This window comes from Tupaia chinensis, unplaced genomic scaffold (genome assembly GCF_000334495.1).
Source record: "Tupaia chinensis unplaced genomic scaffold, TupChi_1.0 Scaffold149922_1, whole genome shotgun sequence".
Lineage (NCBI taxonomy): Eukaryota > Metazoa > Chordata > Mammalia > Scandentia > Tupaiidae > Tupaia > Tupaia belangeri.
Window position 1 is genome coordinate 796,764 of NW_006209766.1, and position 12,596 is coordinate 809,359.

At 58.8% G+C, this 12,596-nt stretch overlaps 2 protein-coding genes across 4 annotated transcripts in view; one reads left to right on the forward strand and one right to left on the reverse strand.

The window, feature by feature from the left end:
* Positions 1 to 1,578: 1,578 nt before the first annotated feature.
* FXYD3 (FXYD domain containing ion transport regulator 3) lies at positions 1,579 to 9,557 on the forward strand. 3 transcript variants are annotated; one of them, XM_006171613.3, is made up of 8 exons: positions 1,579 to 1,587; positions 5,243 to 5,295; positions 7,529 to 7,561; positions 7,668 to 7,691; positions 8,699 to 8,773; positions 8,851 to 8,887; positions 9,191 to 9,228; positions 9,346 to 9,557. In XM_006171613.3, exons 2-8 carry the CDS (start codon positions 5,256 to 5,258, stop codon positions 9,363 to 9,365), a joined length of 267 nt encoding a protein of 88 aa, XP_006171675.1. In that variant the 5' UTR covers positions 1,579 to 1,587; positions 5,243 to 5,255; the 3' UTR covers positions 9,366 to 9,557. The 3 variants fall into 3 exon arrangements, with proteins under 3 accessions (XP_006171675.1, XP_006171673.1, XP_006171674.1); XM_006171611.3 differs by lacking the exon at positions 1,579 to 1,587 and adding an exon at positions 2,455 to 2,545; XM_006171612.3 differs by lacking the exon at positions 1,579 to 1,587 and adding an exon at positions 2,457 to 2,558.
* Positions 9,558 to 10,329: 772 nt separating this feature from the next.
* Positions 10,330 to 12,596, reverse strand: part of LGI4 (leucine rich repeat LGI family member 4) — an 8,760-nt gene continuing 6,493 nt past the window's right edge. Inside the window, 2 exon segments of the mRNA XM_027769529.1 lie at positions 10,330 to 11,393; positions 12,260 to 12,596. The exon segment at positions 12,260 to 12,596 is cut by the window's right edge and continues 99 nt beyond it. Of these exon segments, the coding sequence (XP_027625330.1) occupies positions 11,079 to 11,393; positions 12,260 to 12,596 (652 nt within the window). The 3' untranslated portion in view covers positions 10,330 to 11,078.

Genomic DNA, 12,596 nt, shown 5'->3' on the forward strand with positions numbered 1-12,596 from the left:
GAGACGCCACTCTACTCCCAAGACCACCAAAGGGCCTTCCCAGGGGCAATGGGCCTTGGGGAAGAGATGCTATCTGCTCAGACACAAAGACACCCCTTAACTGGACTGGACCCTCCCACCCGCCCCCATCCTGCCCCAGGCCTCCCTTTCTGGGGGCGATAGAAACAATCTCCTTCTGCACCTCCTGCTTTGAACCCCACCCAGAGTGCTCCCTCAGCTCCTTGTAGGGACTGGCCCCTCCTTAACGAGGGAGCGAGGGAGCGAGGAGGCCTTGTCCTCATCTAGGAGCTGGGATTGAGAAACTGCCCAAGGGAACACACAAAGCAAGCGTGTAACTGGGCAAGGGTTCCTTGCCCCCGTTCCTGCCCCAATGAGAAGCGGGGGGTCCTTCTCCCTGCCCCCAGCAGACTAGTCCCCAGCAGAGCCTTGACCCCAGCACCCTCTCCCTGACCTGTGCGCTACGCTTCCTACAGCACCCTCTCCCCGGCCTGCTCCTGTGGCCCTCCTCCCACCCCACGGTGGTGTCGGGGGTCGTCTGGAGTCCAGCTGGTGGCCAGTGCAGGGCCACCCCTTTCCTGGCCTGCCCCTCCCCGTGACCCCAATCCTCCGCCAGCCACTCAAAGGCGCCTTGTTCTCCCTCCAGCCCCCAGACAAAAGTCCTTCTGTCTAAGAAGGCGGAATTGGGGGGAGGGGGCACCCCCAACTGGAACCATGTGGGGGCCTGCACAGACCCCAGGCGGAAGGAATGCTGAGAGGAGGAGGAGGGCCCGCAGAGGAAGGAGGGAAGGGGAAGGAGCCTTGCACCGTGTGGGGGCCGTATCTGGCAGCGCCCCATCCCAACACCCACTCTGTAGACCCAGCAATCTGGCTCCCAGCACCCCTGGGACGAGCCTGGGCTAGGAAATTCTGGCCTGGTGCTGGGGGAGCCAATTCTCTGTCTGCCCAGGACAGGGTGGGGGTTAAGAACTGGCCTAAGGTCCCAGGCCCCCACCCTGGCTCCAGGGCAGTTACCTCTCTGCCCCGCCCACGCTGCTTCAGCCTCAGGACTGTGATCACACGGCATCTTCTCCTGCCTGGGCCTGGAAGGGGACTTTAAATGCCCGACATTGGACAGCACCAGCAGTGGCTGCCCCGAGCAACACACGGCCTAAGTAAGAGAAGCGAGGTTGTCACAGCAGTGTGTCACCTTCCTCCATCAGTCCGCTAGACAGAAGCTCTGCTCTTAGAGACCCCAGAGCCTTCCCCTTTCAAGGTCCTTTCCTGGGCCCTGGGGACTGGAGAAAGTCTCTCTAACTCCCCTAATTCAGAGCTCCAGCCTGAGTTCCAGCCTGTCCTCTCCTCCCTCCATTTTACCTGAGGCCGCTGTGGTCTTGGTGACCCCACGGGAGTTCCCTGCTACCCGTGGTGGGGGGACGGAGCTGTCTCTTTAAGAGCAAGAATGAGGTTGGGGCGCTCCTGAGCATCGGGGAGTCTGACTTGTTCTCTACCTGCCCAGGTTTGCAGAGGGCGGGGCAGCTGTGGATAAAAGCAGGACTCGGGCTTAGCAGCCTCACTTTCTGCCGGAACCTAGGAACCTTGCCCAGCCTGGTGAGTCACACAGGTGGGCAGCCAGGGCCCTCCCTCAGCCCTCAGCTCCAACTTCAAACCCTCTTCTCCTCTGCCCGCCACTGCCCTGCCAAATAGAATCTCTGCCGTTGAAGACCATGGAGTCTAACTCGTCTTCAGGGTCTGGTTTTCGGGGGGGCAGAAGGTTAGAGAAAATCCCCTCCCCTAGTGGGACCCTCCCCTATCGTTCTCCTCTTGGGACTGGGTGAGCCAGCTGGGGTGAGGGTAAGAGCCAGTTAAGGATTAGGGTGTCTGCCAGGACCAGTGGTGTCTGGGTAGAGGGGAGGTGTCTGAGAGAACCGAGGTAGCTGGGAGGATGGGGTGGGAAGGAGGGTCCCGGGTGGGTGGGGTGTCTACGTGTACCAGGGGCGTGTGGGTGGATAGGGAGTATTTGGGTGGACGGGGTTGACTGAGTAGACTTGGGGTGTCTAGGTACTGGAGGGTGTAGGTATTGGAGGCCTTTAAGCACAGGAGACGTTGCCTCCTGGGGAAGCTAGACGGTGGGGAGTTGTTTAGATTTCAGGGGTGCATGGTGGCGGGGGTCGCTCTGCACACTCCTGGAGACGCGGCCATTCTCCACCGCCATGGAGGACTAGATGGGATGATGGCGGACAGATGGCGGGAACAATCCTCAGGCCGGCCCAGGGGCCTCCGCGGCCAGGGAAGAGCAGAGAGAGAGAGAGAGGTGGGCAGAGGGCACCAGCTAAGGACTGCCTCCCTCCCCATGCCTTCCACCAACTGTGGTCAGTCCAGGAGCAGCCCAGGGCCCCTTCAGACTGCAGCCCGAACGGCGACAGGGAGGGCGCTCCTGAGCATCCGGGAGTCTGACTTGTTCTCTACCTGCCCAGGTTTGCAGAGGGCGGGGCAGCTGTGGATAAAAGCAGGACTCGGGCTTAGCAGCCTCACTTTCTGCCGGAACCTAGGAACCTTGCCCAGCCTGGTGAGTCACACAGGTGGGCAGCCAGGGCCCTCCCTCAGCCCTCAGCTCCAACTTCAAACCCTCTTCTCCTCTGCCCGCCACTGCCCTGCCAAATAGAATCTCTGCCGTTGAAGACCATGGAGTCTAACTCGTCTTCAGGGTCTGGTTTTCGGGGGGGCAGAAGGTTAGAGAAAATCCCCTCCCCTAGTGGGACCCTCCCCTATCGTTCTCCTCTTGGGACTGGGTGAGCCAGCTGGGGTGAGGGTAAGAGCCAGTTAAGGATTAGGGTGTCTGCCAGGACCAGTGGTGTCTGGGTAGAGGGGAGGTGTCTGAGAGAACCGAGGTAGCTGGGAGGATGGGGTGGGAAGGAGGGTCCCGGGTGGGTGGGGTGTCTACGTGTACCAGGGGCGTGTGGGTGGATAGGGAGTATTTGGGTGGACGGGGTTGACTGAGTAGACTTGGGGTGTCTAGGTACTGGAGGGTGTAGGTATTGGAGGCCTTTAAGCACAGGAGACGTTGCCTCCTGGGGAAGCTAGACGGTGGGGAGTTGTTTAGATTTCAGGGGTGCATGGTGGCGGGGGTCGCTCTGCACACTCCTGGAGACGCGGCCATTCTCCACCGCCATGGAGGACTAGATGGGATGATGGCGGACAGATGGCGGGAACAATCCTCAGGCCGGCCCAGGGGCCTCCGCGGCCAGGGAAGAGCAGAGAGAGAGAGAGAGGTGGGCAGAGGGCACCAGCTAAGGACTGCCTCCCTCCCCATGCCTTCCACCAACTGTGGTCAGTCCAGGAGCAGCCCAGGGCCCCTTCAGACTGCAGCCCGAACGGCGACAGGGAGGGCAGACACGCCACTCCCAGCTCCCAGCAGCCTTCAGAAAAGCCCGGCCTGGGGATTGCTACGCAGGTTCCGGGCGCATTTGGTACCATCGGTCAGTCTCGCCTGCACTGAAGTTGTGGGAACGGGGAGTAGCAGAAGCTCATGCATGGGTCAGGGGTTGCGTGGGGGAGCTCAGGGAAACAGGCTTAAGAGGCGGGGCTCAGGAGTCTCGGGGTGACAGGGCCTACCACATTAGGCTGAATTCGCAGGGGTTCAGGGCTGCAACAGCAAAGCGGGTACTGAGCACCAGCCTCCCGCAAAGATGATAGGAGTGGGTAAGTGGAAGGCCCTGAGAACAGTGCCCGCCGTGGGGTTCACACTCGACAAGCATTAGCTGTTATCATTAGTATCATCTTGGGTTAACAGAGCCTCATGGGGTAGCTTTAGGCTACAGGCAGTCCACCTCCAGGCTGCGCCCCTAACCACCACTCCGACCTGCCCACCACCCACTCCAGCTGTCCTCCAAACTTTTGGGGGCTCTAAACACTTTAGTAATGTTTCCCAAAGCTGCAGGCCTTCTTCTTGCAAGAAAGGGATGTCAATCAAATGAATAATAATAATTATTATTAAAAATTTCTAAGACCAGCATCTGGGATTAAGAGGGGAGATGGGAGGAGTCTCAGGATCCAGGGTGGGCACCTGGGGAGGGAGGGGGTCGTGGGAACGTGCTGGACACACCTGCTCCATTGGTGGCCGATGGCACCATCCTCTCTCTGAGCAGGGAAGTGGGGACACAAGGCATGACCTCAGGGGCTGTTGGGGGTGACATGAGCGAAACACAGCAAGGTCATTTGGCATGTCCAGCGCCAGGCGAGCGGGAGGAAGTGTGGGCTCTTGCTATCAAGACCGTGACCACGTGGCGGTTCGGCAGAGGGCAGGGAGAGGCAGGGGGCTTATCACAGGCACACAGGGTGGTGGGAGGGCCGGCGGGTGCCTGGCCAAGAAGGAGTAAGAAGAGTGCTGTTCATGCAGGCAGGCCTCTCTGGGGAAAGAGGAGGCATTCTCTGCCCAGAGGCTGGCAGGACCCGGGGTAGGGCCAGGGGCCAGGGTGGGATAGGAACATGGGCCAGGCTGAGTCAGGGTTAGGGCCGGGTGGGAGGCAGAGGCCAGGCTGGGGTTGGGTAGGGAAGAAACGCAGATGTGGGCTGAGGGGGAGCAGGGACAGACGGAGAGAAGATGGGCCCAGGCTGTAACCAGCCAACTTTGGAGTCTCCTTCCCCCTGTTCCCCACCCATGGTCTCTCCTCCTCCCACCCTACCCTGAGCAGCCTGAGGCACCAGCTCAACCCCTAGCCCAAAGTCTGGGCAGATCCGGGCAGGCTCCCAGCTGTCTGTGGGAGACACTCCCAGGAACCAGGCCTCCTGCCACCTGGCTTCCAACAGTACCTAGTTCCAAAAACACCCTGAGGCCCTGACAGTCCTGAGTTAGGAACAGATGCTGGGGAGCCAGTCTGCTTTAAATCCGGCTTCCTAGCCAGGGGAACCTGGGCACCTCCTTTCATCTCTCAGAGCCTCAGTGTGCCCGTCTGCAAGATGGGAATATAGCAGACAGCATCTCCCTCCCTTGGTTACTCAGGCCTGTCAGAAAAAGCCACTGTGCGCGTCCAGCGAGCTACGATAGCTGCTCCCTCGGTAGGGCAGAGCGGTCACCCAACCCCCACGCCACTTTGCAGTTCCTGTTTATCTCTCAGCCCGGGGAGTCTCCATGCCAACCTTCCTACCCGGTGCCAGCTGTGTACCCTGGGTAGGAAGCAGGTTAGGAGGGGGGTAGGAACTGGGGCACGGGGCCTGGCACCCTGGATGCCCTGCTACAGCTGGACCTAACCCTGGACCTCCCTAGGCCCAGCCTGGACATGCAGGAGGTGGCCGTGAGCCTGCTTGTCCTCCTGGCAGGTGAGTGCCCACCCCCCCTGCTGCCTTTGCCACTGCACCCAGCTGGGTGGTGCCTGAGCGCTCCCTGCTTCTCCTGTCCTTGTCTGCCTCCCCCAGGGAAGTGGTGGCTTTCAGGACAAGACCTCCTTGAGGGTAAGACATGTTGCACTAGTGATTTCAAGGGACACACAAGGACAGAGCTCTTACAGCGGTGGCCCACACAGTTGGACAGTCTCTGTCTTCTCGTTTTCTTGTGACGCTCCTGAAGACCTCGAGGAGAAGGCTTAGTCCAGTGAACCCGTGTCTTTTTTTTTTTTTTTTTGGAGAGTATTTTTTCTTATTGGTTGTGTGCACTCGCTAGAAAGACAGAGAGAGATAGAGAAACAGAAAGCGAGAAATCACCCCCCAGGGGGGATGGCCATGCCGCAATCCCTTCTCCTCCATTCTCCTCTCGGGATCTTGGACATGCACACACACGCACCCGGCATGAGTTTAAGCCACCGGGTCCGGGACTCGAACTGCGGTCGACTATGTGGGAGTCCAGCGACATAGCCATTACGCTAACTGCTGGTCCCGAACCCATGTCTTTAACAACTCCCTAACACCTTTTCACAGACAGTAACTGTGAGACCCTGTTACCGAAACCCTCCGTGCGTCAGTCTGCTCGACTGTGAAAATGAGGAGGGTCAGAGCACCTGCTCATAGCGCCACGGGGAGGCTCCGTGGTTCACCTCGGAAAGGCACTGAGAGCAGTGTCTGGTGCCGAGGAAGCCCCGTGTGCGAGTGCTGGAAACGCGAGGGAAAGGCATTCATCTCCCGGAACAGCGCAGGCCTGGAGCCTAAGGCAGCCGCTGCTTCCAGTCAGAACGCCATCCCCCATCCCCGCCTTGGCTTCCACAGCCTTGTTTTGTTTTGTTTGGGGTTTTTTTGAGAGGTTTTTGCTATAGGGCGCGTGCGCTCGCCAGACAGACAGAGAGAGACATAGAGACAGAAAGCGAGAAATCACCCCCCGGGGGGATGGTCACACCGCAATCCCTTCTCCATTCTCCTCTCGGGATCTTGGACATGCACACACACGCACCCGGCATGAGTTTAAGCCACCGGGTCCGGGACTCGAACCGCGGTTGACTACATGGGAGTCCAGCAACATAGCCATTACGCTAACTGCTGGTCCCCACACTCCTGTTTTGAATGCATACCCTTGGGCAAGACTGCCATTCCATCTGGGAGAGGGCTGGAAAGCTGTGGGGTTTTCTTTTCTTTTTTTTTTTTTTTTTTTGAGAGGTTTTTGCTATAGGGCGCGTGCACTCGCCAGACAGACAGAGAGAGACATAGAGACAGAAAGCGAGAAATCACCCCCCGGGGGGATGGTCACACCGCAATCCCTTCTCCATTCTCCTCTCGGGATCTTGGGCACGCACGCACACACACCCGGCGTGAGTTTTAAGCCACTGGCTCCGGGACGCGAACCGTGGTCGACTACATGGGAGTCCAGCGACATAGCCATTACGCTAACTGCTGATTCCCGAAAGCTGCGGTTTTTCATGTGTAATCGAGAGCACGTGTGCACGCGTGGAGAGAAAGTGAGAAAGAGACAGAGAAGCCCCCTCAGTGAGGTCTCCTTACACCTGGATCCCCTTTCCTGACCCTCCAGCCCCTTAGACCAGTGTTTGCATGCTGCCCGGCGCATGTGGACCCATGGTTGGCCGTGTGGCTTCCGACATGACAGTCCAGCCCCACATGGGCTGTATGGCATGGCTGGGCCTAAAGTTGCAATAAAGTATCCTTTGGTTATAATAGTGACTCCCTGCGGAGGGGAACGGTGAGCAAACGCCAGGACAGGCGGGGTGTGGGTGTGACAGAATTGGGAAGAGGGGCTGTGGAAATGACCGGGCTTGGAGAAATAGAACCCTGGGACGTGACAAGGAAAGTCCCCCGTGCTTACAGGAGGCATACATGAGCCATGTCTGGAAATATGGGACCACGGGGTGGCCCTCACAACCCAGACTGGAACCGCTGCAGGTGGCAGAAGTCAGCGTGCTCCAAGGTGTGGGGTCAAGTGGGCGAGTTCACGTCTCTGAGGAGAGTACGGGACGGAGGCAGCTACTCTGGGACGGGAACCTGTGCCCTCGGGATGTGGGGAACTGTCCCTTAAGGGAGCCTCTACCAAGACACCCCCCACCCCAGGCTCCATTGGCCCTGCCCCGAGGGCTTTGCTGAAGCCAAGGTCACCTTCCCCACTTCTCTCTGCCAGGCCTGCCTGCCCTGGACGCCAACGACCCCGAAGGTGAGTCAGACCTGCCCCTCTGTCCCTCCCACTTCCCCGTTCTCCCCAGCGACCCCCTCATCCCTGCTATGGTCCCGGTTTCACGTTCTTTTTTCTTTCTTTCCAGATAAAAACAGTCCTTTCTACTATGGTGAGAGCTCGTGCCGCCCCCACTTCTCCCTGCAACTTCACATCCTGTTTCATGCCAAGGGTCCCACACAGGGTTGGGTGACAGTCTGATGTGGGTGATGCAGGGGCCAGGGCAGGACGGGGCTAGCAGGGGCACTGGACAGTGAACGTGGTGGACTAATGGAACCAGACACGGCAACCCGGCCTTTGGGAACATTCTCCTCCAGTCAGACGCTCATGGGAGGGGGAGGGCTCACAGGAAGCCCTTGTTTGGTTCAGATCAACTGCTGACAGAAGGGCTGACTTGAGAACACTTCCTGGAGGAGGTGAGCTATGGGCCAAATCCTCATTCGGCCTCCTGGCTCCCAGGTCTGCTCCCCCTTCACCTCCTCCAGGCACACTGGCCTCCCGCTGCTCTCAGAAGGGCAGTCTCACTGCCAGCCTCCGACCTTTGTCCTGGCAGATCCCTCTGTCTGCGGCACCTGCTCTCATCCAATCATATGGCTCCCTCTCTCACCTCCCTCAGGCCGCTACTCAAATGTGGTCTCCCCTGGGACCAGCAGGTGGCATGGTGGTTAAGGTGCTGGATACTCCCACATGGCTGACCACGGTTCAAGTCCTGGACCTGGTAGCTTGCTTTCTCACTTCCCCTCTTTCTCTCTCTCTCTCTCTGTGTGTGTGTGTCTCTCTGTCAAATTAAGAATAAATGAATGAATAAATAAATAATTTTTTTTTAAATGTGGCCTCCCCTGAGAAGCCTTCCCTGACTACCTTCTAAAAGAGCTGCCCTCTGACCTTCTATCCCCTACCCCGCTTCATTTTCTTCAGCTGGCTTATAGCCCCCTGAGCCTGCACAGAAAGCTTGTCGCTTGTGTGTACACCGGAACGTGCGCCCCACAGGGCCGGGACTTTTGTACGTTCCCCAGTTCTCTGCACATCCTAGGTGTTCAATACACCTTTGTCGGGTGGATGAAGGGCTGGAAGGGGGCGACGCGGGCTGGCACTGAGGGCCCCTCTCTGTTCTCCTAGACTGGTACAGCCTCCGGGTCGGCGGGCTCATCTGCGCAGGGGTTCTGTGCGCCATCGGCATCATTGTCCTCATGAGTGAGTGTGGGAGCTGGTGGGACAGGCCGGGCCGGCCTGAGGGTCCCCTCCCCTGACCAGTCTCTTCTCCCCAATAGGCGGGAAATGCAAATGCAAGTTCAGCCAGAAGCCCAGGTAAGGTGTGTTCCAAGCGTGTCCTCCTCCTGCTGGATAGACACCTGTCAGGGCCAAAGCTAAATCTCGTGCAAAGAGCGGTCCAGGCTCTGCCCCTGGCAGTTCCTGCCACCAGGATTTCCCAGGTGGATCATGCTGAGCTGATAATCCCAGGGGCCCCACATCCTGAAATGCTTTGGCCTGTGGGACGGTACAAACCTCCAATAAGAAAGCAGCCAGGAAGCAAGTCTAGGCAAACTAAGACCCCTCTGGTCCCGAGGAGGACAAACGGGGTGAATGTGTCTCCCCACTTTTTCTCCCTAGTCATCGTCCAGGGGATGCTCCACCTCTCATCACTCCAGGTAAGACAGGGACCACACGAGGCCGAGGGGAGCATGAGAAGTGAGGGGTGTGTTCATGCACGCTGGGGGGGAGAGACTGGGTCTGCCCTTACAAGCCGATCCGATCATCTCTCCTAGGCTCTGCCCATAACTGCTGAGGACGGACTTGCCGAAAGAGCAGCGGGGCCTTTCTCTGTCCCCCGGTTCTGGCTCTGCACAGGAGCCTCAACTCCAGGACGGAACGCTTCCTCCTGTCTTCAGACTGCCTTGCCGGGCCTCCTCCCATCTCAGGGGAGGGGGTCTCCTTGTTCAGTTTTTAATCTGAAATGATCTTGCCTCCTGCCCAAACAGCCTCAAGACTCCCTCTGTGTGTGTACTGGGGTGGGCTTTGGGGGTCAGAAGGTGGGCATGCACTGTGCGCTAGCACAGAAGCTGGTGGTGAGATCTCTTTGTTGGGAAGAGCCCAAAGGCCTGTTCCCTCCTGGCTTGGGGGAGGGCATGGGGTCTGCCCTGTGCCTCCACAGCCATGGAAGCCTCATGTGCAGGTTGACAAAGGGAGAGGCAGCTGAGAGCGAACGAGAACCCTAGCCAGATGGAATAGTGGGCGCTCAGGTGGGCTGGGGCCAGTCTGGGGAAACTCAGATGTAGACCACCCTACCATGTCAGGAGTGCTCAGTTTACAACAGGCAGCCCCCGGTGACCCTCGTACTCACCCTGAGACCCTGCTTTATTAGGCAACCTTACCAAGTACTCCGGTGTGTGAGACCTTTAAGTAATTCCCCATGGCACCTGTAATAATATACAACGACCATACGGTGTGAGGACTTCCAACGAATCTCACCCTCCTTTGAGACACCCCAGTACTCAAGAAGGCATCCAAAATATTCCCACAAACCACCCCACAAAACACCTAAAACTCTTCAAAACACCCAAAAATCTCTCCTACCATGCCCTGAGAAATGACACAAAGAGCCACAATAAATCCGTGACCTGTCCCCTATCCATGCTCTTATGTCCCTTGGACATTGCATGAGACCCCCAACATCACGAGCCCACACTCCTTAGAGACTCCAGGATGGCTCTGGGGCAGCGGCCACACTGCAGACTTAGGCCTTCTTTCCCTGCCACTCACAAGTCATCCTCTCCCAGGGAACCCACGGCAATGGGCAGGGCAGTGCACAACGCATTTATTGTACTCAGATACTCTCTGCTCTTGTCCCTGTCGCCAATTGGGAAGGGATATCCAGGACTGGACGCAGCGCCTCTCCTTTCCCACCCTTTTCTCCTGCGCATGCGCAAGAGGGACTACGAGCCGGGCATCCGCCTTGGTGGCAGGCATGCGCAAAAGTAGCAGAGGGAGTTAGCAAATCCCGCAGGGAAAACTGCCCGGCGACTGAGACGTCATCGGGGCAGGCACTCTCTCGTGAAAGCGATTGGCCAGACTGAGTTTCAGTATTTTCATAGGCAGCAGGGGCCTTGGAGTGCGCTGTGGCAGAAGCTTTCAGACCTCATGGAGCTCTGTGCATTCCCCCACTTTGACCTCCGTATTCTTGCTCCGTGTACCCCAACCTGAGCCCGCATGTCCCTTTGGTTGGGGAATCTTTGCCAGCCAAGATGTTGCTACAGACTGGAAGGGTAGCCTGGAAGGTCCATTAAGCTGGGATCTTTCATTTCCCCCAGTGAGTCCAGATCCTCCAACAAGAGGACTAAGGCCTGGATGGGTGTGTGTCTGATGAACTTGGCCTGTGGTCAGCATCTCACAGCAAGAGCCATCACCCCAAATGGGGCCAGGAGGGCAAGCCAAGGGGGAGTCCAGATTCCCCACGCCAGTCCCCAGCCCTGTCCCATCTGTGTCCAGGCTCTGTCCAGTCTCAGGCACTGAGGTCTAACTCGTGATGCTGATAGATCTGTGTGGGGCCCTTGAAGCAAGCAGCAAAGAGGAAGCGCCTGCCTGCCATGCTGATGTGGGCAAAGGCACGGGGGGCCACCAAGGCTGGAGGCCCCAGCTCCTGCAGCGGTTCCAGAAGTCCCTTGTCAGGCTCAAGACGGAAGACCTGGCTGAAGGCGAAGTCGCTGCCCAGGATAGCCAGCTGGTCCTTGGCGATGAGCAGCGGTTGGAAGACGTGGGCACCGCGGGAGGGAAGTTGCTGCAGCAGGCGAAACATGGAACCGTCCCAGCGCATGACCTGCAGGGGGTGGCAGCTAATTAGAGCCTGTGATCTCTGGAGGCCAGGCCTGCCTGCAGTCCTCGAGGCTCTGGAGGACTTGGAACAGCTTGGAAACAGAAGCCTGTAGGTCCCAAACTCCCGCAGCTTTCTTCTCTTCATAACTGTCACCACCCAGCTGCTCGGGCCACACACTCAGAACTGTTCCTGACCCTGCTCTCTCCCTCTCAAGCCACACAGGATCTGGCAGCAACAGAAGCTGTCGGCTTTACCTATGGTAGTGACGCATTTCTCCCCCTCCTCGGGCTGCACTCCACCCTCTCCCATCTGGAACATCCCAGCAGCCTGGTCCAGGGCTCCCATCCCTGCCCCCTACAGAGGGATCCTGGAGCAGGGTTCCCCGTGAGCACCTGAGTCAGGTCAGGGCCCTGATGGCTCAGAACCCTCCCTGCTGCACCTCACTCAAGAAAGAGTGCTGAAGGGGGTGGGCTGGCTTAATACCAGGTCAGCTTGGGGGTTCAGAGCATCAGGTGGGATGGGCGTGGCTTAAATGTCAGTTCTGGAGAATGTATCGGATTATAGAGCCAGAGTCTGGGGGGAGGGGGACAGGATCAGAAGCTTGGGGTCAGTGTTGGGGGGTAGGGAGTGGTTTAGAGTCTGCCAGCCTTGAGGGGTCATGGTGCTGGAGTCAGTTTGGGTAGGATCAGAGTATAAAGGTCAACATTCAAGATTGGGTTTAGAGACTAGTGTGCGAGGTAGGGTCAGCGCTGACCCGCCAGCCCTCAGTGGGAGTCAGCAGCAGCGGCAGGCCCCTTCCCTCCCTCCTGGCCCCCTGACTGGGTCCAGCCTCCGTCCCCTCCCTCCTAGCGCCCTGGGCCCAGCCTCACCATGGAGTCTCCGATGTAGCGGGTCAGGCACAGGAACACCTCCCCGCCAGCCTGGAAGTGGCGTGTGGCATAGACATCCTCGGCCTCGGGGATGTCCGTGCGCCTCTCGAAGCGGCCCCCAAGCCAGTGGAAGAGCACAGGCCGCTGCGAGGCGGAGGCCAACAGCAGGTGGGGCCGGCCATCCAGCTCCAGGACCTCGGCGTCCGTGTCGCGGTGCCAGGCGTGCAGGCTCTGGCGCGGGTAAAAGCCGGGCCCATCTCGGCACAGCAGCGTGGTGCTGCCCGCCTTGGAGGCGTCAGCCACCACGAAGCAGGCCTGCCCGGCCCGCCCTAGGAGC